Genomic DNA, 27,974 nt, shown 5'->3' with positions numbered 1-27,974 from the left:
AAGGAAGTTTTCCCTTAATTAAAAACACGATTTAAAAATGCAATTAATTGCAATTTAAAAAAGAATCACTTGACAGCCCTATATTGTAGTTACTAATCAAAATGTTGGTGATTACAAAGATTTGCATCCAAATATTCTTTTTGCCAAATGGCTTACCTATAGATAGAGGGGCTAGTAAGAAGAGAGGGTTGAACTACACACCCAGGGCCCCAATGTGAGGGGGCCCTCACGTAATTGCCATAATTAAATAAAAATTTTATGAATAAATCAAGAGATAGCAGTGCAAAAAAAAAAAAAAAAAGAAATCAAAAAGTAGAGGGGCCCTGCAATAGTCTGGTGACCTGTCCTTCCGCCCGATGACAGCTGGGATACCAATACACTGCTGTCTTTATGCAAGAATGGAAAAGGAAGAAAGAAAAAGGGAAGGAGAGCAGTGACATAAAAAAATATATCAAAAAATGTGTGAGAAGAATGAAGTGGAAGGCCTTGGAGTTCACAGAAACTTCTTATAGGGTCCAGCATTTTTTGCTACTCCCCCATGCACAATTTAATTGTGCACAATTTTAATTGTGTAAATGTGTTTATTCTGTTGCTTTGCATGCTTTTGTTGAGCAGGAATGCCTTCTTTGGCATATCCTGTTTCCAGGCTTTTTTTGGCTTTGTTGTCCAATTTAAAACATTTTAACAATAAGTAATCAAAATCGGATTTAACTGATTGAGTTACATTGCTTTTATGGAGTAATTAAAGTAGTTACATTACTTATCGCATTTTTAACAATGTAGCTCATAATTTACCAGTTACATTTCAAAAGTAACTTTCCCAACATCTTCAGGTTCTGCAGTGTGAACTACATGTGTGAAAATAGGGGCTTTAAGCAATAATAAATTGGATTCTGTTTGTTTTTTGATGTCTCTAGGCAACATAAGAGCGAGGAAGTGACTCAAACAAGCAGCATGAGTTTGGTGCCAGGTTACAAAAATCAAACCTGCATAGGACAATCACGAGAAAACATGTTCAAATGGTTCACGGGGAGATGTCACTTCCTCAAAGCAGAAAAACACCTATACTCCACTCTCCGGGAATCACGTGACCTTGCAATACCTCATCACGGGCTGCTGGTGGCAGATAAGCTCACTTTGATGACTGAATGGAAGATGGTGTGGACGACTGTGACGACCTCAGGCAAACTGTAGTTTAAGAGAGATTAACTGGGACCTTTTGGGATGCTTTCCAATATTGAATAATTTATGATGACAACAATATTCTGATTTTTACATCTGAAAATAGAAAGGTTGGTCTTCAAATAGAGGGGGAAAAAAAAAAGAATTTGGAAATAATAATTTGATTATCTTGGCATTTTATTCACAAGCATTGTTTTCTCAAGCTCTCCCCCATATTTATTGCTTTTCTATATGTAATAAAGCTATTTAAAAGATCATTGAAAAATTGCAAAATGGAAAAAGCCCTACATCTATATAGATATCTATGTGCCTTAATTCCTAAATGACCCCTCGTGTTTTTTTTCCTTTTATTCCCCTATTTTTTGCCTTAATGACTGTTAAGGTCAATAAAGTTCATTTAAAAAACTGCAGGTAGAAGAGAGTGGTGCTAAGGATGCAGTGATAAAGTTAATGTCAATATGGAACATTGCAGACAAAATGTACATGTTTAAACTGTTTTATATACAAGAGGCCTTATAAAAAATCAGTCAATATGATTCAAAACCAAGTCACCATAGACTATCAATACACAAATTATTTAAAAAAAAAAAAAAGTATATATAAAAGCAATAAACAACAGCTCATGCCATATTTTGAAAATGAATACATTACTCAAACTTTCTATTCCTATTCCAGAATATTCTTTGCCACCTGTAAAAGTACTGATTTCACATTGTTGTATTTGTCATGTGATAGAGAGTGATTTCAATATTCTAACTGGCAGTCATATTATTGCCGTGTCCATCTAAGAACCATTATTTGTTTGCTTTTCATGCCATAATTGCAATCTTGGACATCCCTCAGAAGAACCCAAAGACCTTTGAAAAAACGTGTAATTCGACGGTTTTGAATACGATAAATATACAAGTTAAGAAATATTGATGTTATCCCCATCTTATTATTTTGTAGCCCCATTTGAGGCAATACTTGATTTAAACAACCTGTCAGGGAATCAAGGTTCCTCAAACTCTACATTAGAAGCACGGAGACGGGATTTAAATGAGGATATCTATGTGAGTGACTGGTTGGAGGCATGTTAGAAAGCTCAAACCTAAATTCAGGATTAGAATATTTACAATACAAGTGGTTAATGTGCACTTACATAAGGGTTGAACATACATTGAAAATATTCCTGACATGTGAAATACAATAAGTTTAAAGGTATTCTTTTTTTAGTGAAACTCAATAAAAAACTTTTTTTAAAGAAAAAGGTACTCTATATTACTGCAACTGAGAATGCAAATACATTAAAAAAAATCAGAAAGATGTGAACCGCCTGATGGATAAAATCCAAAAAATCTATATATTACTGCCAGCAGACTGTACATTCCTCAACCTGTGTATGTTGCAAGCAAAACCTCTTATTGCTCCACAAAGGAGGACCCAAAATGTGCTTAGTATAAGTATTTGAAAGAAATGACCAGATATGATTCAATGGAAAAGATGACTTATATGTTATGGGATGGATGCAGTTTCTTTTTGAGGAAGTGTGGCATCCCTTTATATATTTTCTTGAACATAGTGAAGTTGGTGATGTGCTGACGAATAAAAGGTGAGAATTTTCGTCGTACTGTCGTTGTAATGTACTCTGTGTGTCTCTCTGGCTCCCAAGATCTGGTTATTGAGTTTTCAGTTTATCTTTTTCAACATGTCCGCTTGTGTTAATGTCATGTTAAATGTTTATGTATGTTTGTGAATGCCATGTTCTGATGGGAAAAAAAACAGCTCAAGCAATGGATTTGACCGTAAAGCCCTGTTTAAACGAGCAGTCACTGTTTCATGATAACAAAGATGTGGACACTGTTTAGAGACTGGTGTCGGGGCATTATGAAAACTGTTCAGAATGTTTTGAGGAACTTTTGAGCAAAATGTTGCATGTTTCATCTCACTTTACTCTGAGTACGGAGAACTCATCTGCAAAACAAAAAGGGGAACAACATGAGCAGCGGAATGTACCAAGGACTCTTCAGCTTATTAACAATAATAGAAAATAGAGAATATTGCCAGCATTTGACAGCAGAATTGGTAGCCTGCAGTCCACCAAATGGCAAAGCAGGCAAACTTACATTGTCAATGTTGAAGCATAGGCTCTCGCTGAGCATGTCAAACTCCCCGGGAGTCATCGGTGGCTCAGGAGACTGACATGGAGGTGGTGTGGTGCTGGCGTGAGAGCTAGGATCAGAGAGAAAAGGAGATGTCACTAGTGAAGGGACTGCGTATGTGTTGGATAGTACTTCCTGGATCACTTGTAGGTTGCATCAACAGGACAAACAATAATCGTCATCCATTTCACAATTTTTGTCCAATATTTCAATGGCTGTCAGGGTAAAATGTATAACAAAAAGTTTCCTAAATAAGATTAACTTCAATGCAAAGTAAGTTGAGTAAGGATTTTGTATAGTCTTCAAATGCACTCACCGTAATTCTGAGATGGGGATCAGGGTTGATGGTATGTATGGATAAGCTGGAACGTTAAGAGATATGAGAGATATAAGTGTTGTTGTGTTGCCTGCAATCTAGACAAAGATTTTAAAAAATGAGCACTTAAAAAACAGCACTAATGCCTAATTGTCACTGCATGGCTCAGCTCGACTGGACTCGCCTTGAGTCAGCTCATCTTGACTCGACTCAGTTCACCTTTGGTACCAGGTCCTTTCAACAGATGGTACCCCCTCAGTGTGGATGGGATTCTCAGCTGATTGCAATTAAAATCTGCTGTGACATCAGTTTCAATGGGACACTCACTGAATCTTTCATTAACAGCCAATCAGAGGAGAGTCTGTACTTTATCAGCTGTAATTTTGTGGGCTGCAATTTTTCTAGGTTGAGTGAACAGAAAAATTGCAGCTGCATTGGTAGTGGCTTGATTTTTTTTAAAATGGCCGGTTTGTGCAGGATTTCCCGTGTCGCACCAGTGATGATTAGTGATGATTCTCTTTGACTAATCAGTGGCCTGCAGTGTTTTAACTCCGCCCTCTGGTACTGGCTTAGCTCACTTCAACTACATGGTACCAGGAAAAAAATACCAGGCACTAGCCACAAATTTTGCAAATTGAAAACCAAAAAGAGAGAGTCGAGCTGCGTAGAGCAATGCCATACCATGCAGTGGAAATGCCGCATGTATCAAATGATTTTGCTCTCTTGCCTTTGCTTGGCTGACTGTTGTACAGCCGTCCGAAGGCCTCGTCTTTGGGTACGTCGGGGTACAGGAACTTAAGCGGGTTCTCTGGAACAACCCCGTCTGAGATCACTTTGTAATCTCGTATGATGTCAGCAAATGGGAGAGCGCTGAGACGGTTTTTAGTGTATGGCTCCACGGAGTTAAACTTCACGTCTCCTGTTGTAAGAAAGTCAGTGTTAGTGAATGGGAACATTATTCAAGATAACAAGCCAGACACCTGCCAACAAAGCACAGCATGACTCACAGACATAACTTCTATGACTGACCTGTCCAAACAGTATGTAAATATACATGTTTATGAGTTTTCCTCACCGTTGTCGCTGTGCTCCACCCAGGTGAAAGTGATTCCTCCGAGGTGGCTCTCGCTAAAGCGTAGGAGGAACGTGCCCGGCTCTCTGTCCTTCAGCAGAGTGCGCTCCATCTCTTTACTCACAAAGCCCATGATATAGCTGCAAGGATGGTGTGGATAAAAGACAAAAATAACTTTTTCCTGCTACTTCTGTCACTTTTTAACAGTCTATTTAATTTTTTACAGTGACACTCATTGGTTATACTTTGTTTTTTGTATTTCTTACAGTATTTCTTACAACTGAAGCTTATCAAACCTCACTAATAAAATTAAGCAGACAAAAGGAAAAGGCACTTAAAACTGCTGCAATGTGAACAGCTGTGCATTCTTCATGAAAGAATGTCACAGCAAAGTTTCTTGAAGCTGCTTTTCATGATTTTGTTTTCAGCTTTTCTATTTCAGTTCTGGAAAACATTATCTGACTTATTAATTGGCCTGTCAACTGCAGATCTATCATGCTGCTTTTTCCTATAAGTTGTTACATTTGATAGTGAGAACCAGTCAGACAATAACAACAAAATTTTCATGCTGCTAAATATAAACTGACTTGAATGTGTATAGCACTTTTCTAGTCGTTCCACCGCTCAAAGCTTGAACTTTGACCTGTGACCACCAAAATCTAGTCTATTATTTCTATCGTTGAGTCCAAGTGGACGCTTGTGCCAGATTTGAAGACATTCCCCAAAGTGTGCTTCAGATATTACATTCATGAGAATGGGATGGATGGACAGACAACCTGAAAACATAATGCCTCAGGCCACAGCTATCACCAGCAGTCCCACCGCATAGCTACTGGGACAGCGAGGTGGGGTGAGAATTAGCAAGTGAGCCAGTAGCTTACTTCTCGTTCCAAACTGGCAGCAGGTGCTTCTTGATGAGCTCCAGGATGGAGTCCAACCACATCCAGAAACTGAAGGGCTTTCCTGGAATATTCTCCTTAAGGAATGCACAACACATGGGAGCGGTATAGTGAGTACTTTTGTAACATGGCCAGTCTACAGTTTACAGCACGGGACACAGAGCATGCTTACCCACTAGATGGCACAACCAGACTAAAGATGAGACCACATTGTGATATACACGATATTGTACACTTACCTTTGAAAACTTAGACCAGGACACTTGATAGTCACTACAGGAGGAATGCTGACCTAAAACAACATACAGTAAAAAAAAAAAAAACAACAAAAAAAACATCAATGACAACATCAAAGTACCCAACACACACTAGCCTGGCAGTTCAAGTTAGCAGCTTTGGGTCCTGTTGAAATGCCCCCAAACTCAGTCTCTCTCTTTATAAGCCAGCCTCCAAATACTATCGGCTATCAGCATTAACCAATGTGTTCTGAATACAATCATACCAAGAAGCTTCTCTCCCAGCATGGTGAGCTGCTCCTTGTTGAGGCCTTGACCTGCAAAGGTGGAGAACTGCCAGCTGAGGACTTCAGAGAGCTGGCTCCATGTGGCCCGAGGTGGGTTCCCAAAAAAAGACAAGTTCTGTTGATTATTAAGGGGAGGAGGAAAAGAGTGAGAGGAGGGAAGTGGGTATACCGAAGTAGTTTTTAAAAGACACCTATTTAAATAATGCAATACAGTTAAATTGTTGCACAAACTCCCTAAAATGATTCCATTGAAATAATGTGAAAAAAAATTAGTTGCAATAACATAATTGATATGGCATCAACTGTGTTCACAATTCTGGTAATTAAGTATATAAATCACTTTAAAATGACTTTTAAATTTGAAGAATAAAAAAGTTGGTCCAATTTCATTTTTTACTAGTTATCAACTTAAAACTGTGTGTTAATTATATATTATTATTACAACATTAACAACATGTGCACTTTTTGATTACAATATTTATTAACACACATTTTAAGTTAATTACTCATAAAAATACAGTTGTTCCAAAACATTTTTTCACATTATTTCAAAGGAATTTTTGAAAATATCATATCACAATAATGATACAGATGAGGTCAAAATGACCTTTGACTTTATGGTAATTAAGTGTTTAACACCGTAAGTTAATTCTTCATAAATATTCATTTTTTCCACAATATTTAAAAGGAATTTTAAAGTGTTAAATCAATTGCTCTCTACAGAAGTTTAAACAAAAAAGTGAACATGGTAACTTTAATGTAGGTGGACATTATTGCAGGACAGTTTTATTACATTGATTTAAGGAAGGTGTACCTAATAAACTGGCAACTGAGCGTAACACTTTTAAATACATGCTTTTGTCCCAGTGTGTTAGCTCACCCTCGGCTCATCAGTCAGAAGGTTATACCACATGACAGACGCCCAGCCCCCAGGCAGCTGGCTCACGTTGGAAATGACCACCAGAGGCAGAGAACACGTCTGGAACAGTTCACACACACAGTAAGCAGGCTGTTGCATCGACGACAGAGAGTGACACATCGAGTCAAATTTACGCTACCTCTAGATCAATGGTGAGGCCCTGCACTGTAAGGCAAGCCTCGAAACTGAGAGAGTGCAGTTCCTCTGTCACCGAGAGGAGACCCTGCAAAACACACAAAACACACATCCTATTCAGAGATGATCCCTCTTAGCACTGCATTTCAAATTATGAGGCTCATCTAGTCCAACAGTTTTAGAAGTGAGCGTTTTCAGACAATAATAGTAATGGCATAGTAGAAACATTTGCCTACTTTTATTCTGAAAATAATGCATAAACACAAATAAAATAAGTACAACAGTAGCTGTGATAGTCAGCATACATTAAAGTTTCATTCTTTAGAGTCTCATTCCCAAATACAGATGCTTTGGGCTGGTTGTTTGGTTCCACTCCCAACCCAATGACATCAACTCATCTGTGTGTCTTACCTCATTCCCCTTTGTGCCATTGATATATTTCTTCTCTTTCAGCTGCTGTAAGATATAAACTCAGTGTCAGTGAGCTGAAATTCTTTTCTTTTTTAAAAAAAAAAAACTCAACGTTTCTCCACTTTGACAAACTAGTTAAAATGTATAGAAAAATTTGCATTCTGAGTTTGTCAAATTACTGAAGTGTGTGTTATTAACCACTGAGCCGAATTTCAATATTTAAAACAATAAGCAAATATATACAATTATGTCTCACTACAACAAGTGATACTACTGATAATAAATGAAACATTAGAATAAAAATAAAATAAAATCAGACGGTGAATGGCATGTCTTACCAGGTGTCTAAACTCCACGGAAAGGCAGCCGTTTGAGTAGTCCTCAATGTCCATAACTTTAGTGTTGTTGGTGAGGATGAAAAACTGACGACTTCTGAGGAGAGACACACGGTAAAATAACAGCACCTCGTGGATTTGTCAAATTTAATCCATATCTATTCAGGATAATTGAATTATTATTCATCCTGAGCTGTAGAATTTGAACAGCTTGTGCTCCTGGAGTGACTCTTTAAAGCTAAGTATTCAGTTACAGTAAAGTGCTTTTTGTCTGACAGTAAAAGCAGAAAATAGCGGAGGGTATTAAACATTTTAAAAGAAACTGAAACAAAAATGAGCAGCAAGGAAGAAAGATTTGTTATAATGTATATGTCACAGGTAACATATAATATTAAGGTTTAGGTGGCTTGAGTATTTATTTTTGAGATTGATCTATACATTTTTATAGGCCTTTTTGTTCTTGTTCATTGCACTTGGCTGTGTGTGCTATTGTTTTTTTTTAGGTTTGAAATTTAAAAAATCATTAATTTATTAATTTATAGAATTAAAATATAAAAAGAAACATTTTCTTTGATGCTTGCTTCTAAACTGGGTGATGAATTTCAGACACTCTCCGAACTGATTTGTAGCATTTTGTAATGAAACCGATAGTAGACGCAGTAAAGTGGTATGTATAAGGTTTGCAGTAGCACCCAAGGTATGAAAAGCACTGTTCTTCAATTTGCTAACTTGGTGCTATGCTGCTTTGATCACTGTTAAAATTACACATCAGCAGTACGTCCTGTTTTGAGGTTGTTTGCACTCACACTCTGCCAGGGGGGAGGTCCCTAGAGACACATAAGACACACACAAACACATAAAACAAAGCATTCAGACAAAAATTCATCTGAAGAATATGACTTTTACATTTCAGATAGACAGAATATTATTTATTATTTACAGTTATATAGTATATATAATATTATATATTATTATATAGTATATATCGTTATATAGTTAAGCATTTCGCAAAAAGACGAAACAAAAAGTCTCACTTATCAAATGTTGTTTTCACTTTCAGCTGATAATCCACTTCTGGAAGTTTAACCAGGAGTCTGGAAGTAATTGGCAACAGAAAGATAAATTAAACAATGAAATTTACACGGGCATGAAATATAGTAAAAAATAAATAAATGAAAAAAACATCAAACAAATCATGTCACATAATACCTGACTTTGGTGGTGAATTGCACTCCGGTCTTGATGATGAGGGGTTTCTGTGGGTGTGTGGGCATGCATGGCTGCTTCTCCACCACAAATGAGCTGAGAAGAAACCACACCTCATATGATTTACACCGTTTTCACCATGTGCATTTCACTTGATAAAGAACGCCTGTGCAGCATTCAAGCCACCAGTTGGTTGTGTTTATTCTCTATTTTGCACCTTTCTGTATTGCGTAATGTTTTCTCAGTACCCCAAGTACAGGAGGAGGTTGTTCATGCATTCAGTGTTCTCAGTCTGCTACATTTATTTGTTTATAGACATGAAAAAAAGCTACACAAAATTAGACATAGCACCTTGCGGTTGTATGTCAACACGCCCTAATCATCAATCAAGTTGCACTTACAGTTTACATCAATGTCTGTGAAAACATAGATGCTTCACACACAGACGATCTTTAAATTCAGCACAGTTTCAAGGTGGTTCTTGAGGGTTATTGAGTTATGGACAAAAACATGATGCACTGGGTCACTATGACCTTGGCCTTGGATCTTTTACCACCATGTTCTAATCATTCATCATCACAACTGTGCAGTGTTTAAGGACACTCCCTTAAGGCCATCTTCAGATATTGTGTTCACCAAAATTTGACAAATGCAAAGTAACAGTGACCTTGACCTCCAAACCCTAATCAGCTCATTGTTGAGTCAAAGTGAATGTTTTTGTCAAATGTGAATAAATTCCCTCAAGGTGTTCTTGAGTCATTACTTTCACAAGAATGAGACATTTGTAAGATAACCAACACCTTGACCTTTAAACACCAAAATCTAATAGGATCATCCTTGAGTCTACTTGAACATTTGTGTCAAATTTTAAGAAATTACGCCAACAAAAATCATCATCAAAGCACATGATCATTTAAAAGGCACAGGAACACTAAAAAGAAAATAAATACTTCTCCATAATGTTGTCTTGTATTGTTGGTGGTGTTCAGACTACCTCTTGATGAGATGGTAGATGAGGTATTTGACTCGATCCTCCATCTGAGGTTTTTGCAGAGGGATTGGATCACTTTCATAGGTGACCTTCAACACCAGTTCCCCCAGTTTGTCCAGCTGACGCTTGATCTGGAAGAGACTCTGAGCTGTCAAGGTAAACCTGAGAGGGGACAGATTAGAGGAAAAAGAAAGGGAAAGGACCAGAGCTTATTTCACTGCGATAAACTTCAAACATTATGTCACACTAATCTGGATTTGGCCATTGTTGGTGAGAAGTGGCACTGGAAACCACTTGACGTGACAACAATCGAGGCAGAGTTTCCTCAGCCTCAGCTTCATTGGTCCAGGTTAGAGGGGGCCTGCTACATCTACTACCTGGTTCAGAAGGCTGTTATCAGCCCATTATCATCTGGTATCAGGAGCAATTTAGTTAAATTTAGGCCCCATTAGTACGGAATTAGGTTAAGAATAACCATCATAATTTGGGTTAAATTAAGTACGATTGCTGCGTTACTAAACATTAAGTGACAAAGATATGTGCATCAGTTAGTCAGCACTGAATTTTGGTTTAACACGGGGCATGGAAACTGGGTGAATGTCCTGGGTTTGTTTGACTAACTAACATTTCATCATCTCACTTCCTCCTTTGCTCCTGTCATAATTACTTCTGCCACTGGAGGTCAGCACCTGCCAGTAGGTGGGACTGTTGGTGGGACTGTCTGGGACTGTTGCAATTTCATAGCAGATTTTTATTTTTTCATTACACTGATTCGTTGATTTTAGGTGTGTCTTTGCAATAAAATCGTGGGAGCAAGATTGCAAAAAGAGTTACTTTTTTGTATATTTAACTAAAAATCAAAGGCAACTTGTTCCACTGAGAATAAAAATGCATTGTTCTGAGTTTGTGATCTACACTACACTATCATTACCACTAACCATGCATGTTTAATCTAACTCCTTGATTCTTTCAGCACACGCAATAAATGTGCAACAGCCTTCGTCAAGGTGATTTGTCTTGTCTGTTGACTATGTATTTCAGTCATTTTCTGGGTGTGTTGTGCGGTAGAAAAGTGTCAGGTGATGATTTTTGTTTGTTGTTCATCCCTGCTCCAGAACATCAGGGAACTGCCTTGCACTGTCTTTAGCAGTAATTTGTTTGCTAGTAAATGTGAGACTATTCTGTTGCACATGTCTGCATCTTTACAACCCAGAAAAAAGGGAGTGTGTTTGGTGACATGCGGGGGACTGCTACTATTGTTGAAACTTGTGGGAAACTATTACAATTGTTCAATTTTAAATAAAAGTTACAGATATTACAGAAAACTGCAAGAACTGTTGCAATCACAACATCTTGGAAGGGCTACTGGTGATGCCCTCTCAATGTAGTGATGACACCCGAAGCTTGTGCCAAAAATGTATGAAGGTCATATATGGCTTTAATGTTCCTAGAATGCCCAACAGTGAAAGTTCAATCATGTTACTTAAGTAAACATTGGCATGATAGTAATGATTTTAGTGAACGTTCAGCTCATTACCAACTCTGCAGCTGGTCCAGGCCGGTGAGCAGCGGACCACCGATGGCAGCGATCTGTTGCCTGCGCTTCCAGTCCTGCAGCTCCGGGTTGAGCTGAGAGGTCATCAGGTCATCAATATCTTTGATCACAACATCCATCTTTGACAAAATCTCCTAATAAAGGGAAGAAAAATAGTCAAATTGTCAAGTCTTCCTTATTTCACTGGTGAGGTTTTTTGACATCTTTGTCACATATATATTTGGAGAAATATTGATAGGATTTCCCCATCAAAAACAAAATGCATACTTTTCTTTTGAAGTCAAGCCTGTTTAGCATTTCTTGCAGTCTTGTAACTTCCTGTTTCATCATCTCAGAGTTGTGACGAGGATCGGTCGATTCTGAGATACACACACACACACACACACACACACACACACACACACACACACACACACACACACACACACACACACACACACACAGAAATAGTTTTGTGCAAGTTCTTGTTTGTTGCAGGCTCTGCAGTTTTTTTTACACAGTAGTAAGCAATAACAGTTTTTTTACTACTGGTGTGCACATCTTACAGTAGGACACACCTCGAGACTGTAGCGTCTTGTAGCGGAAATCAAAGTCGTCCTGCATGTCCTCGATGTATTTCACTGCCTGGTCCATCAGCTAGACAGGCAGATGAAGTTTTTAAAGTTTATTTCATAGGATGAAATGCATTAATGTATTTGTTGTATGTATGTTACCTGCACGTTGCCTCTGACGATCCCAACTCTGTTGTCCATGCTCTTCTGCCTCTCAAAGGCCACAGAATTCTGCAAAGATTTCTCCAGTGGACCCTGTGGGAAAATATTATTTTCACTCACCATTTTCTTTTCTATTAATTTTCTTGCTGTGCTTTAGAATCAAACATATCAAATATAGACTTTTCATCTGTCTTTAAACCTACAGACTATATTCCTTTAATCGAGTACTTGACAGCTGTGTGAGGCAGAATAGTACTCGCAAATCAGAGTAGACAAGGAATGACATGCAACAAATCTGCCCCAACTAAACACCAACTGCACCAAAGTACATGATCAGCACCTGAACCTCCAGGGCACCAGGATGCAGCATTACCAAAATCGTTAGGCTCCATGCTCTGGGAATCAGTTTTACCAATGTACATGGCAATTACATAATCTCAACAGACATTTCTAAGAGCCAGAAAATTCTTAGTCGCTGAGTAGCAGTGGACAGAGTCTTGAGTCTAGTCTGTCATTTTCAAGCTGTAACCTCCGAGGCTGAAAAACGAAGTCAACACTAAGTGCGAGAAATTGCATTTCCTCTAATGGTCACTTAAAGCTGGCTCCAAAATAGAGTCAGTCCCCACAGCCCCCCATGTTGAAATGCTCAACTTTACAGCAGAAAAACAACACGTTTACAGCTTGGTAAAAAAAAGACAAAAAACGTTTTAGTCACTATAACTAATTTCAACATTCTTGACAACTGTAGGGGTGAATTTTACTGAATTTGTTTTAAGACATTAGGCAAGTGCAGACCAGATTTCACTGCGCATGTGTTGTTTTTTCCTCTATTTATCTAAAAGTATGAACCCTTTGAGACCAGAGCAAATTGGCTTGATGTCTTTCAGAAACGTTACAAAAAGGCAATGAGCAACTAAAGAAGAAATTAACCAAAATTTAGCAAAAATAAAAAAATAAAAAAAGTACAAGAAAATTTCTTGAAAACTAAACAAACAAAAACAAAATAAAAGAAAAAAAGGATATTACATGATATAAATAATAATAATTCCATAAAATAATTTCAGATAATTATGATAATTGTAAATATAGTTTTTGGATATTTTCCTGAGCTTCTTTAAAAACAATTTTCTAAATCGACTGATTTTGTGGAACACTTCTTGCCAAGTTGCCCATTGCCCTTTTTTCCCTATATTTTCAAAAGAAAGCAGACTAATTTCCTCAGATTTCAAAGGTTTAAGTACTTGTGAAGGTGTGCGAATGCAGCACAATAATAGTGATGGTGGTCCAGGCTTCAAATGGTAAACTTGTGGTTATTTAAATAACTATTGCAGTTTTCTCAGTCTGATTGCTGCAAGCCCAGTGCGATTTATAAATGTTTCTAAATATTTATTAATCAGTATTTCTTATCATTAATTGTTCATTTAATTGTTCAGCATCCTTGCAGCAGCCTCCATGTAAAAGTACCACATAAAACTGGTTATCTTGTCTTTAGTTATTGTTGCACTTATATTGTTGTTGTAGAAATATTATGCCTTGCTGTATTTCCTGGGAATCAAGTGAAGCCGTTGGTGCTGTGGGGGTGTATAATCATACAGTGGTGTTTTCCTGGTAGCTGATCTGATTTACCAGCAGCAACTGTTGTTAAGGAACCAGAGGGACTTTCCCTCTGAGTGAGACAATGAGACAAACCTGTTCCTGCATGCAGGCGCTGGAGAGGATACGGCGCTCTTCCCTCAGGCAGGTAGAGATAACCCTGGCCATGACAACAGGGTTTGTCGTGTATTTCACCTGAGGAGCCACACACACACACACACACACACACACACACACACACACACACACACACACACACACACACACATACACACACACACAGAGAGCACATAGAGAGAGAATATTCCAGATTACAATAGCGCACAATACTTGGATTTCATTATTAGTTTACATTTTTGGTTTAGTTTACACATCTGTTTTATCTCCCAAGCCCCTGAGAAAAATGACATAGTTTTCATATTGATTTGTCATAATGGTTCTCAGACACACAAGGTTCTTACTGGAAGCACTTTACCATATTTAATCAGGAAAGGAATGAGGTTCAACCTGACTGTGGCTGCAAATCAAAACAACCATACCTCAGCCATAATGAAAGTATAAATATGAGGCATGTAGCTAAAGGTGTGCTAACATAACTGGAGGATGACCAGTTTTTTTTCCTCAGGGTGTTATAGCCTGTAACCGTAACATTCATTTGGATCTTGGAGAACATTTTGAGGGTGTGATCCTCATTTCTAACAGAAACAAATTACATAAACAAAATAATGAATGAGTACTTTGCAGCTAGTTGAATTTTAGGGGGAATGCTTTTAAAGTAATAGACATGATTCCTGGAAGGCATTTTTGAGCTTCTAACACACTAAAGAATATATTTGGTTTTATTAATATTTAGTTTTATATTTTGGTGTTGATATGTTTTTGTTTGGGACTAAAAACAAACAAAATAAAAATTAAATCCTACATTTCTCATATTGCAACCATAGCATTTTTTAAATAGAGCCTCCTTGCCTGGTAAATTCTCATGTCTTTTAAACTACACTGGCAACTACACAGGTAATCCATCCACCTGACAGGTGTGGCATAACATTATGCTGCTTAAACGGCATCATTACTACACAGGTGTGCCTTGGGATGATCACAATAAAAGGACACTAAAAAGTGCAGTTTGATTGCACAACACAATGACACAGATGTCACAAGTTTTAAGGGAGTGTGCCATTGACATGCTGACCTCATTACCAAAAGCTGTTTCCAATGTCATTTACGTGAATTTTGCAGTATATCCAACCGACCTCACAGCCACAGACCACATACAGCCCCACCAGCTCAAGACTTCAAGGGTTTATAAGTTTCCCCTTAGTGATACTTCACTGTTCTCATCCCGTAGTCGTCAAATACCACCACAATGCTTTTGGCATAATATCTTAATGCCAAAAGCAACCTTTTGCAAAAACATAATATGCCGCTGGACGGTGTCAGGTTGAGACACTGCCAGTAATGACGTAATATATAAGGAGCATGTGGCTCCTTATAGGGCAGGGGGGAGGGGCGGTGAATGGATCAAACAAATCATGGATTTGCATGCAGAAGTCCAGTGTACTTCCTGTCTGAATGTGATAGGTTTTTGTTGGGGTTTTTTTTTTTAAACCTAACCATCCGAGCCCTTATGCCTAACCCTAAACATCTTTGCCAGCATGTGCTTTTGTTGACATACCAATATTGGTTGCCCTATCCTTGATAGATAAGATAACTACGTGCAGCATCATCCTATCATGTGCATTTGCTGACATCATTCTAGGTCCATACCAGAACATCAACAGCAGATGCAGAAGGCTACCTAGAGTGTAAGATGTATACGCAGAGGTCCGCTGAAAAGCAGCAACATGTGATGACTGAGGATGAGAATATGATGGCTTATATGAGTTTATGAGTATAAGTTTTTGCAAAGATGAAGTGGAGCTTCTCAGGAAAGAGTTTAATCCATGCAGTGTTCTGCTAGTGAAATGGAAGTTACCACTGTATTGACATGTATGATTCAGTTTCTAATTTTCAGGGAGAAACCTGGAATCTTGTGAAAAGCTTATAATGCCTTATTTAAAAAATAAAAAATAAAGAAGCAATGCTTTATGTTCATTCAGTGCATTTAAAATATGGAGCAGCCACAAACTTTCCCGCAGCCACACTGCTGCCTCCACCTCTGCTTCTCATATTCTGCATGAGCTTTACATGAAGACTGTGGTGGTGTTTTGCTCATCAGTCGTTCAAAAGCCCACTTAGAAAAATACAAAAAAATTCTGCTGTGGGAAGAGGAAAGTTTTTCTCTCGCCTCCAGGTGTGACTAAGTTTTCATGCATCAACATCATTGCCAGGGTGATGAGAGAGGATGCATCAACACACACCCACACAGTCACTTTCATGACAGTAATGATGCCATTAAGCACTGAAAAACACACAAGTTTGGTTTAGTCTTTCTAGCAATTACAAACTCACTTCTCTTTTTTGGAGCCAGTACTATTTTGCATAAAATGTATTTTGGTAACAGCAGTGTGCTGACATATTTATGATGAACATCGTGAAAGATCAGACAAAAATGTGAAATACACCCATGTTCACCAGAGGGGTTTTCTAAGGAGGATTCTGCTTGAATGTGGGCGATGAGACAAAAGAATGGAAGAGACATTTAAACCAAAAAAACAAAAACGCTACAGCTTCAATCATTAAAACAACCTCGCTCACCCATCAAAACAACAACCCACAAGCACTCTTGACTACCACACCGGAGTAACTGCTTCCTCTGAGAGGTACAAACATTCAGAAACACAGGAAACAGTGGTGTGAGCCTCATGAGTTTGTTCTGCAAAGGTATAAGTCTTTTCCAGAATTAAATGTGCGCTGAGGCTCATAATGTCAGTGAGCTCTGACCACAGCATCCTGTGAAGCCCCTGGAACAAAGCCAGCACTCTGGTGAACTCTGAGAGATCAACTCCAGAAGTGACAAGAAAAGTCTTTTTGCCTTTAGCACATCATCATTATACTACGGGCAAGTATTCAACCTTTAGGGACTGTCTGGTGCTTTTTACATGCTTTTAAATCTTCATTTTTTATATCATTTTAACTGTGTTCATGCATATGTTCAGCTCCTATAATTAGTCTAAAATACACTGTGGAAACAAAAGTGTTAAATTTGTACTGTTAAGTGCAAACAATGCGCCATTAAAATCCATTCAAACTGTAATTTTTAATCCCACAGCAATCAAAGCATGAAAACTGGGTGTCATTCTTTTGCCTTGAAATGTGTTATTTTTACTGTGTTCCACCCACGTCACTTTTAGGATATTTGGCATAGGGAGAAAATACATGCTATTTCAACTGGTTGTATGTCATAATCAGGGTCACTGCTAATCACTGACATATCCAAGGCTGTCATGATAAAGAAAAAAGAAATCTACTGTAGTATGGTGAAAATAATTCCATCTTTGTGTTTTTTCTCCTTCTAAAAACATAGTGGATTCACGGGGGGGACAAAACAGGCATTTAAAGGGTTAAAGTTCAGAAAATAAATGAGTAATTGATATTTTTGATTGGGACTGATGTTGGTTAAACAAATAAACTCAATGAAAGTAGAAAATCATATAAGTGTATAATATTTTTATCGCCTGATTTTGAAAAGCGCATTTTGTGTGTAGAGTGTGAGTATTTGACACTGCACAAAATAATTATGTCTAAAATCAATGTTGCTGCTAATCACTGACATATCCTTGGTTGTGATAATCAAAAATATAACAAAAATAATTAAAAAATAATAATTGGCTTCATAACAAAAACCTGGCATTCAAAGGGTTTAAATACTGAAAATTAATGAATATTTGATATTTATGATTAGGACTGATGTTGGTTAAAAAATTAACTCAATAAAAATAATATTAATGTATAATTTTTTTAAACCTTAAATTTTGAAAATTGCATTTTGTGTGCAGAATAATACGAGTATGTGAAATATTATAGTGGGCCCTAAGAGTTGAACAACCATTAAATAAATGCATAATATGTTAAAGAATATAATTTTGGGTGCCTCATGGCTTGGTGGTTAGAGCGGGCGTCCCATGTGCAGAGGCTGTGTCCTCGCTGCAGTGGCTGTGGGTTTGATTCCAGCCTCGACCCTTTGCTGCTTGTCATCCCCTCTCTCTCTCCTCCACTACACGTTTAAGCTGTCCTACAAAAACAAAGGCAAGGAAGCCCCCCAAAATATCTTAAAAGTAAAATAGAGAAATAGATTTTTGCATAAACTGCCAAAAAGTCATACCAGTACTCTCATGGCCTTTCTTCTTTTCATTTGACATTTGAGTCACTCGACAATAAAAACAGTCGCCTGTCAGCCTCTCGCAGGTAACACAGAAAAACAACACAAAGATAGAAACCAGTAACACATTTTACTTCCCTTTCACCTCTAGAACACACCACACCATAAACCAAAAAAGTACTTCTCCTTATTTCACACATTTAAATTCAACTGCTGCAAGTGATGAGCATCGTGGTTGAACTAATTCCACCATGAAGCACACAACTTGATGAATGAAGGCAGATTTCTATACAGGCATGGTTGTCCAAGTACACAAGCACTTAGGGAGAATCGATTTATTGAAGTATTTCTAACGCTCCCAAAGCAGGTGGAGATATGCCCCCTTTCAGCTGGTTGCTATTGGACCTTCTTCTGGTTGACCACGTCACGTACCAAACAAGTTAGCAGGCGGTAAACGGGCTGCATCACAAATGTTGAAAACATGGATAACTTACCTGCACTATACATTTCATACGTACTCTACACTTCACTTGGAAACTTTGTCTTGTTTTGTTTATTTCTGTTCTTCCTCTTTTGCTTTTCCCGCCTTTCTTCTACGAATTTATGCTGTTTGACTTAGATGTCAAAGGCCATGGGGACTATGGAGCACGTGCAGAACACCTAGGCCAGTTTAGGTCCAGTAGAGGCGTATATATGATATTTCAGTCCAACTAACACATTTACGTGTATTTTAAAAATCCAATTTAGTCAGACTAACACAATAATTTGACTTTTCCTAACATCATGTGAATGCACTGAATGTAGTAAATAAATTAGACTTAACGTAGCAATAATTCACTTTATAATTTGGCTGATCGTGGACTGATGTGTACGCGTGGCGGGTGAGTCTTGAACGTACTGTTGGAGCACTGCCACATTGTGTCTGTTTCCCATTTTTAACTTCTAAGGCCATTTTTATAGACCCACATTTTCCCCCAAACTGATCAGTTCAGCCCAAAGTCTCACCATTAAACAGACTGCTTCTTTCTTCTTCCTTTATAATAATGAATGTCAACAAAAACAACTCGACTGTACAGTCATAGTGTTCTCATGCAGATTTGATGTCATATTTGCCATTGCTTTAGCACTTCCTGTGTTCCTCTTTGATGCTACCATCTGTCTAGATACTACAATTCTTATATTGTGCACACAGAGTGAAAGTTGTTTACACCATTCATGAAGTATTGAATGTGTATATTAGACTATAAAATGAATTTTAGATTTTAGAAGTATCTGATGGCCCTAGAAGAACAATGAGAGAATAGAGTGAAAACTAGGAAGTAAGCAGTAGCAAGTATTACTATAGTAAACCTGCTTTAAACCGTTAGAGTGAGAAGTGAATATGAATTAATGAAGGGATGATAGGTGGTTGACACACCTGTAGCTGCTGTTGTATGATTTTCATGTTGTGTCTCTGTAGGAAGTTCTGCTCCTGTGAGCGCACCCTATCCAACTGGGTCAACAAGTTGGCGAACAGCACCGCCGCCATTGACTCGTCATTAGCGGCTGTGTCCCTGAAAAAACAGAGAGTGTGTGATGTTTAGGACATTCCCAGCGAAACCCATGAAGAAGACAGCTGATATACTCCTCATAAAATAGGAAAATACACCCTGCCATTAAAGTAATTATGTGTGGGCTATCACTTTTATGTTAACCTTTCGAAGTTCAACTTTACATATAGTAGGGGGGGGGGCCTGTTTGGAAATTTTTGTATCAACATGAAATTACCTTCTATTACTCACAGATTATTTGAAGAGTAAAACAAAAAATGAGCTTTCCAGTGAGTGTATTTTGCATGTGTCATAACTGAACACAATCGTGGAAAAAGAAAGAGCCAAAAATGTACTCAAGATGCTGTTATAAAAGTGTGAATAAAGTGTGAGGTATAGTTAGGTCATCATTTTGAGGTTGACAGTGAAAAAAGTGTGGCTGAGTATGAGCACTGGTGAGTGGCATGAAGAGTGTTACTTTCAATTTCAAGATTTTTAAGCTTTTAATTACCCCACCCTCCCCTATCAATAACCACAAAAGGATACTAAAAAATGTATAAAAATGTATACCCTCGTAAATCCATCTGGCTGCTCTGTGATGATTTGTAATAAAGCCTGACATTTTTGTACAAGCCTGTGAAGATGTCTAGCTGTTTGGCACAGATACTTGCATTTAGGCAACTGCTTACATAAACACACATTATGTTAATGTGCAGAGGATAATACTGCATTCACCAATTTGGAAAGTACTGGAAAAACTGAGAAACTTTTAAAGATGCATTAATTGATTTTTTTTAACCGCTTAGACTGGCAAAAGTAGCTGAAAACAAATCATGGGATATATTATCACTTTATAAAGTTGGTATGAGTGTTAGTAGGAATTGTATCTTTACACATCTAGCAGATACAGAGCAACATTAGCATTCATTTTAAGCCATGTTTCTGGCCACCTGATGAAATTAAGTCAATATTCACCCTCTTTTAGCTCTGCTTTGGTCTCCACACATTCCTGAAAAAACATCTGCTGATGTTCACAAGTTAGTGAAGGTTAGTTATATCCACCAGCGCAAAGTGATCTCACAGTAATACATTAATTACATGGTGGTGGCACATATTGTATTGAAATAATGTGGTGGCAGCAAAGTTGGGTTTACGCACCAAAACAACTTGTTTTTTACCCAATATAGCTTTATTCTATTGCAGTGTTGTCAGCTCTAAAAGAGGAAATGTTCCCATATACTCGGAACATTCCCCTGCTCCTGTGTCATCTTATATATCTTTCACCATTCATTGTCTATGGAGCAGCTCCAGCCTTTATACTTGACATGACATCAGAAATTTGAGGTTTGCGCTCTAGTTTTTGAATAGGGGAGAAAGTAATTTATGTTTACTTTTATTTTATTTATTTGTTTATTTTTGTTATTATTTATTATTTTTGTGGGGGGGGGTCTGACTGATTAAACCTTTTAACTGCTCTGTATATACGCAAAGGATTTTTTTTAGTAACCCTGTGAACCTTGTGTTCTGAAACTAACAAAAATATGTTTTTTTTAAAAAAAAACACTTAGTCACTCAGACTTGCAATGAAATGACAACAAAGTTGGGGTCTATAAAGCCAAAACTATAAGCCGAATGATGGTAAAACACACTTTGTGATTTGAAGGGCCAGCTCATCCAAATTGCAGAATAAATATTTTCTCTCCTACACTTTGTGATTTAGTCCATCTTTTGAGCTATATCTGTTTCTGATAAAGGCCTACATGCTTCCACACCAGAGCACTAAAAGGGATGCTTTTTCTGTAATTTAGGTGGTGTGATCCTTTAAAATAAAATAAAAAATACCTGATTTTATGTAAAAGAAGAGGAAAGGGAAATCCCCTACACACATTGAAAGTGGGAGCAGGACTCACCAATCCTGGGACTCGATCCAGCTGGACAGACCCTGTCGGATGTCCATGGGAAAGTTATCATCATACAGATAGTCCACATGTTCCAGGAGTCTGATCTCCAGCTGCTGAATCTGCTTCCACTGGCTCATGCTGCTCCGCAAAAACACACCACAAAACACACGCACTGAGCAGCACGTTATCACCATGCGCTTAAAGTGAAAAGAAAAAAGACAAAGTAGGTAAAATATCTTATTTTATACTATAACGCATGACGTGTATATTACTATAATAAATACTTTGGTAAGTTCGTTCATTTGTTTGCATTTTTTGTTACCTGTGTTGTCTCTGCGCTGCTTCTGTGTCAGTGTCGTTCACCATGTGCACTTGTTTCCCTCTTTGACTTTCGTTTTTTATTGTCCAGGAAGCGACCTCATTTACTGTCATGGGTGTACACAACACAGGTTGGCAGGCAGGAAACCCGTCTATCCAATCAATGCTCGGCGCGCGCGCGCGCACACACACACACACGCACACACACACACACACACACACACACACACACACACACTATTTTTGTGTATGACAAAATGATGAAAGAAGAATAAGGTTGTCTTTTACCAGGAATCATACCTCACACGAAACGTGAGGCTAGAAATTTCGCTTAACCTGTTTTTGTCCAAAAGACGATTTTTTTTGGTGAATTAATGGATAAGTGATGAAGTAAAATCACGAGGGGTCAGACTGCGAGTGCTTCAGTCGTGCAGAATGAACATAACTGACAATGAGGACTAACTAGTCACTTGAATAATAACAAATAGCAGGTGTTGACAGAATTTCATTCCTGAAGTTATCAATTTTTTCCTTAAGTCCAGTTCAGTTAACTTAACAATAAAGTAGGCTAATATATTCTGTTTAACAACAGTGCTAGAAATAGAAATAATTTTTGTATCAACTTGCATATTTAAGGGGAAAAAAGTAAGCAATCTAAACAAAAAAGCATAATTTTAAATATTAGGGACTGCTTGTGGGAGGGGAGGGACAGAGCAGCAAAACAGGGAAGGCACTTTCAATATTTTTTGAAACACTGGGGGGGGTCTGTTTTTTTTAATATTTGGCTTAAGAGAGGAAAATTGAGCTTTAAGTGATTGTATTTTGTATTTATGTAAAATACCCTCAGAACCCCAAAACCTGCAAGTGGCTTCAAAAGACATGTTTTAGTTGTAGCTCTGCAGAGGGTTGATATGAAATTCAAAAAAGTTAGTGAAACCCCAGCCAACCTCTTGCTCTGATAAAATAAGAACAGCACCTCAGTATCTTAGTTGATACAACAATTAAAACAAATGTGAGTTAAGTTTCTCAGGAAGCACATAGCTTTCATCGAAGACAGAACCATGGTGTTTTCTCATAGCTGACTTTTGTGTCTTAAAATTATGACTTCACATGATGATCTTATAGACCAATAAAGACATGATAGATTTATAATCATGAGATAATGATTTTTGTTATCAAAAGTAGCCCCTGAAGCCTGTTGGCAAGGTCATCAGTAGTGATGCAGAGGAGCAGAATCATGACAATTCAGTCAACAGAATCATAACTGTACTGTATATACTGACAGCAAACTGATGTAGTAAATGCACTGAGCCTCTCTCTGTTATACTGTGTGTGTGATTTAGGAGACATTATTTGTTTTAGTAAAAGTTTTATAAAAATGATCTGTTCCAGTATCAGTCTGACCTCAGCTTGCAGAAAGAAATGAGTACGTATGGTAGCCTCGACCACCAGTGTGTGTATGTGATTGTGAATGGGACAAGAAGTGTAAAAGCGCTTCAAGTGGTCGGAAGACTAGAAAAGTGCTGGCTCAACAGGGCCCAGCATCAGCCCAAAATCACCATGCCGAAAGAAATGAGTCGAGCAGCGTCCAGTTGCCTGACTCAGCTGAGACTTGGGATGAATGACGCCCCAAAATCTGGCAAATAAACTGTCCAGATTGCTACTAACACTACCATCACTAGATCTCTACCACTATGTTTTTGTCTTATGCACCTTATGAAAACTGTAATGTCAAATATAAAGTATGAAAAACAAAAGCTACTATGGCCTCTCACATCTCACATTTACCCCTTGAAATCCACATGAAAATTTGGCATGATGCAACTTTCACCAAAATGTCTCTGCTAGGGGTTGACAGATTATCAGCCTGGCTGATTATTGGGACTGATATTTGGCATTTTGCTGATTACCTGTATTGGCATTATATTTTAATGATTGCTGATAAAATTAATTATTTAAAAAGTGAAGAGAAAGTGTCAGGAAAGAAACTTTTACCTAATGAAACCTAAGGAGGCTATCTTTATTCATTTATTTTTTATCTAAATTTTACTTGACTTTATAAAAAAAAAGGTTGTTGGGACTTGCTGTATATGATGTTGAAAGTTTCCATTTTGATTAAACATTTGTTAAAGGAATTTAAACTTGTATTGGAGTTTGTTATATTCCGAATTCTAAATATTAATGTAAAGATTTGTGTTTTTATTGTAAATTTACATTTACATTGGTTCCAAATATAATATCAGTCTCATTAACTACTAATAATTGGTATAGGTATAGGTCCTAAAAAACCCATATTGGTCGACCCCCTACTGTAATACCCCTAATTTCCATCATCTCCAGTCCATCTCACCGGGCCAGCCACTCATCCTCCCACATGGAGCCACTCAGTCCACATTAAGATGAGATAAACATGTTCTGCAGTGATTATAAAAACGGTTTCATAGTATTTTTTTTTACAGTAAGTGCCACCCTCCAGTCCAGCAGGTGTCAGTGAAGCGCATACGAACACTGTGAGGAAACACAAAGAAGAAGAGGGCAGCGGTCAGAGGTGAAAGTTGACTTTAGTAAAAACATGGTTGAGCACGGGGGTATCCGCGTGGTTCACCGAGGTGGCAGTAAAATAAACTCCAGGGAGCCTGTCGTGACCCATGATTCAAGGTGCGTGTATACGTTTTCATCCCGATAATGTTTAATATTTGGTGGCAGAGATTCTCGCGGTTTTACAAGTTTTAACCAGCCAGAGAGCCGAAGCCGGTGCTAGCTGTTAGCATTAGCTGCTAGCTAACTGCTGCTGCTGTTTACGAAGTATCACGAGCTCGTCCCGCAGACACAGTGGCAACTTTCTTTAACAGTAACTTGAGTGACATACATACCATCAAAAAACATTGTCGCGTTTTGGTCCGCAGGCTGTGGGGTCTTGTGTAAAAGCTGTGTTTCTGTCGCTGCAGGTTCCTGTTGTGTGCCTCAGGAGAGAGCGTGAAGGTGTTCAGCACCTCCACAGAGGAGTGTGTGCACGAGCTGCGGGGACACACAGACCTGGTGACAGGTGTGCTGATCAGACCCTCCAACCACCTGCAGGTACACGCACACTTCACCACACTGTTAGTAAACAGGCAGGGAAAGAACACAGCAAACAGTCAAATAACTTTCCTTGAATAAATACTTCTGTTTTGTGTTGTAAGCTTCTTTTTTTAAGTGACCCACAATCACAAAAGTAAGTAATTTAAAGACTGCTCACAGTATTTGACCCTTAGGGACTGTTTGGCACATTTTACGTGCTTTTCATTCTTCATTTTCTGATCATTTTAGCTGTGTTCATGCATATGGCATACATTTTGGCAAAAGTGTGTATTGTTTGATTTAGGAATTTCCAGCTCAGCTCCTACAATAAGTCTAAAATACACAGTTTAAACAAAATAGTACTCTCTCTCTCTATCTCTCTCTGTGTTTATACACACACACACACACACACACACATAAAGAACAAACTCCTTATATTAATGAATCATTCCATCACACGAGGATCTTTGGCCCAGGATCTTTAGTTATGTTATGATAACATAGTAAAATATGAAGGCAGACATTTGTGGCTTCTTTCAAAACCCCAATAGACGATTCAAATGAAAAAATAAATGTATAAAAAAGACTTCTGGTACAGTCCTATTTGTTAAGGTTTGTAGCACAAAATGAAGCACCTTTTCAGATCCATTTTAATTGCCATCAGCTACATTTTCTCCCTCTGAGTTTGGGATAAATAATTCCCTTAAAAACATTATTATTGATTATATTTTAAAATATTTCAGTCTGGTATTATCCCTGCTTTTTAAAATATGAAATAGTTCCACAGCTTGTAATGTTTAGCTGTTTTACTCTTAATATGATTAGCTTATGTATAGATGCAGTGATTGATTGCAAATTTCTGTTGTTTCATACACGACTATAGTGAAATAAGATATAGGCATGTGCTGTAAATCTAAAGATTTTACTACACTTCTTTTCCTGTTGTGTTTCTGCTGTTGTTGCAGGTCTACTCTTGCTCAGCAGATGGCACTGTCAGATTGTGGGACTTCACAGATGGCATCCTTATTAAGGTACAGCTTGATTCTTCTGATTCACTATCACTCCAGAACGCTGCAAGTGGACAATAAAATGAACCACTAGTGCGTGGCCAGATAATGGAAGTAATGTCTTACATGTTACATCATGCTACTCACTGACAATCAAAGGAATTGATTTATGATTGACTCTGGTCTTGCGCACTATATTTTCATGATGGGTTAAACTAAAGGATGTGCAGTAAGGTAAACTTCCACACATACATTGATTAAAAACAAAGCTTCCATCTATTAAAATAGGACATTGTGGATTGTTTTTTGAACCATAAGCACTTAAGGTATCTGCATGATATAGGTTAAGTCTATGGGTGGACGATATATCAAAAATACTTGATGTATAAAATGACTATATTGCAAACATCGAGTATAAAAACTATGTGTGAGCAGGTGAGATGTTTTTTGTATCGACTCCTTGAATATTTTGTTGCTTTTTGCAAACCATGGAGCCCCAGCTCAACTTGCGGATATTATTAAAATATGAACTGGAGAGCTGTTTAGTTTGTTTCCATGTTAAAAGGTGCCGTGGTTACCAGTCCACAGAAAAAACATCAACATTTCAGGCCTGAAAGAAGTTGGTTGCTTCAAAATAAAAGCACCGGTGGCTCCACTTTGAATTTGTTTCATTATACCAAGACTCTATTTAACTTCATTATATGACTGTAGCTACTTTATTTAACTTCCTTGTAACTGAAGTTTAATCAGTCATTTTGTATTTTAGTCGTCTACAGCAAATTCAAGGAGATTTAAAAATATATAAGATGCAGTATATAGCATGCATCACAATATAGCCTAAAAGTGTTGTGATATTATTTTTAAGCGCCCGCCCGCCTCTAGATAAGTCAACAGCAGAGTGAGCAAGCTGTCAAGGTGTCTCTGGTGAAGAGTGGCGAGCATGGTCAGTTTACCTGTATATTGATATCATAGAGCCCGCCATGGCTGTGAGTGGATGCACAGTGACAGTAGAGAAGGACAAGAGGGCTGAGACCGCTTCAAGGGAGAGTGTGGGTTGTGTTTCCTCTGATGTCTGGCAGACGTGTGTGACAGCTGTGTGATCTCTTTCAGACGTATGTCATCGGATACCCAATTTACTCCATCCACGCATCTGCATACCATGAAGGAGTCATTTTTATCGTTACTCCCATGCAAGGTGATAAAAGATCTGGTAGGTTTGACATCTTTACTAGTTGTGGTGATTACTGAGGTTGATGCCTAAGCTGTCTCAGCATCCATTAGCAACCATGTGTGCTTTTTTCCCCATTTCTATCTGAATCCTGTATTTTTATAATATAAGTACATTTTGTCAGCAAAAAGAGTGTTTAGTCATGTATTGGGTAATTTCAATTCAATAAGAACACATTTAAAATGTAATGAATGTCAAAAAATTTGATTTAAAACAACATTGCAATATTTTTTTATGTAGAAAAGTGCTTCAGTTGTTAACATTATAAAACAAAATGTTTCAGCCTCTTGTAAAATTTACTAAATAAATCAACTCATACTAATAGGAGTAAACACAATTCAAAGCACTAAACAGAAATAATAGAACTAATATTAGAATAAACACAATCGAGACAGAAATAATAAATTCAAAGATAAATTAGAAGACAAAGAAAAGTAGATGAATCAAAATAGACAGAAGAAGTGTTTTTAAAGAAGTCACAGGTTCTGCCAGCTTTAGCTCCTGGTGGCAAAAGTACGGTCACCTTTAGATTTATGCTTCAACTTTGGATAAAACAAAGAGTCCAGTGAGCGTCGCTAGTCAGAAAATGTCAAATCATTCTCATGGGGGGGCTTTAACAAGTGCAAAGTAGAATTTGGGTAAGAGGTCACTGGGTAAGAATGTGAAGCAGGCTGATGTT

The 27,974-nt window shown here is 37.8% G+C and overlaps 2 protein-coding genes across 4 annotated transcripts in view; one reads left to right on the top strand and one right to left on the bottom strand.

The window, feature by feature from the left end:
* Positions 1-137: 137 nt before the first annotated feature.
* Positions 138-24,955, bottom strand: stat4 (signal transducer and activator of transcription 4). Of its 3 annotated transcripts, none has more exons than XM_042494522.1 (25): positions 24,874-24,955; positions 22,005-22,107; positions 21,692-21,820; positions 19,670-19,805; positions 14,088-14,186; positions 12,399-12,491; positions 12,243-12,321; positions 11,953-12,044; positions 11,668-11,819; positions 10,134-10,292; positions 9,143-9,235; positions 8,968-9,027; positions 8,740-8,760; positions 7,937-8,030; positions 7,599-7,643; positions 7,192-7,275; positions 7,014-7,112; positions 6,113-6,248; positions 5,850-5,902; positions 5,593-5,687; positions 4,715-4,851; positions 4,367-4,558; positions 3,640-3,685; positions 3,288-3,393; positions 138-3,135 (listed from the first exon to the last, which is right to left on the bottom strand). In XM_042494522.1, exons 1-25 carry the CDS (start codon positions 24,884-24,886, stop codon positions 3,112-3,114), a joined length of 2,340 nt encoding a protein of 779 aa, XP_042350456.1. In that variant the 5' UTR covers positions 24,887-24,955; the 3' UTR covers positions 138-3,111. The 3 variants fall into 3 exon arrangements, with proteins under 3 accessions (XP_042350456.1, XP_042350457.1, XP_042350458.1); XM_042494523.1 differs by having other exon boundaries at positions 7,937-8,027; XM_042494524.1 differs by lacking the exon at positions 24,874-24,955 and having other exon boundaries at positions 21,692-21,825; positions 22,005-22,033.
* wdr75 (WD repeat domain 75) overlaps positions 24,566-27,974 on the top strand; it is an 18,636-nt gene continuing 15,227 nt past the window's right edge. The window contains exons 1-4 of the mRNA XM_042494521.1: positions 24,566-24,658; positions 24,949-25,078; positions 26,026-26,091; positions 27,178-27,277. Of these exons, the coding sequence (XP_042350455.1) occupies positions 24,573-24,658; positions 24,949-25,078; positions 26,026-26,091; positions 27,178-27,277 (382 nt within the window). The 5' untranslated portion in view covers positions 24,566-24,572. The remainder of the gene's footprint in view (positions 24,659-24,948; positions 25,079-26,025; positions 26,092-27,177; positions 27,278-27,974) is intronic.

The sequence above is a fragment of the Plectropomus leopardus genome, chromosome 10, assembly GCF_008729295.1.
Source record: "Plectropomus leopardus isolate mb chromosome 10, YSFRI_Pleo_2.0, whole genome shotgun sequence".
Taxonomy (NCBI): domain Eukaryota; kingdom Metazoa; phylum Chordata; class Actinopteri; order Perciformes; family Serranidae; genus Plectropomus; species Plectropomus leopardus.
Note: the sequence above shows the minus strand (reverse complement) of the source record. Positions and strands in the feature narration are given on the sequence as shown.

What these genes read in the sequence shown, in the direction of transcription:
- stat4 (XM_042494522.1), bottom strand. An exon ending in GCGCCTGCATGCAGGAACAG is followed by an intron (nt 12,492 to 14,087) that starts GTTTGTCTCATT and finishes ATTTTCCCACAG; the next exon opens with GGTCCACTGGAGAAATCTTT. An exon ending in GTGAAAACAACATTTGATAA is followed by an intron (nt 8,761 to 8,967) that starts GTGAGACTTTTT and finishes ATGTGTCTCTAG; the next exon opens with GGACCTCCCCCCTGGCAGAG.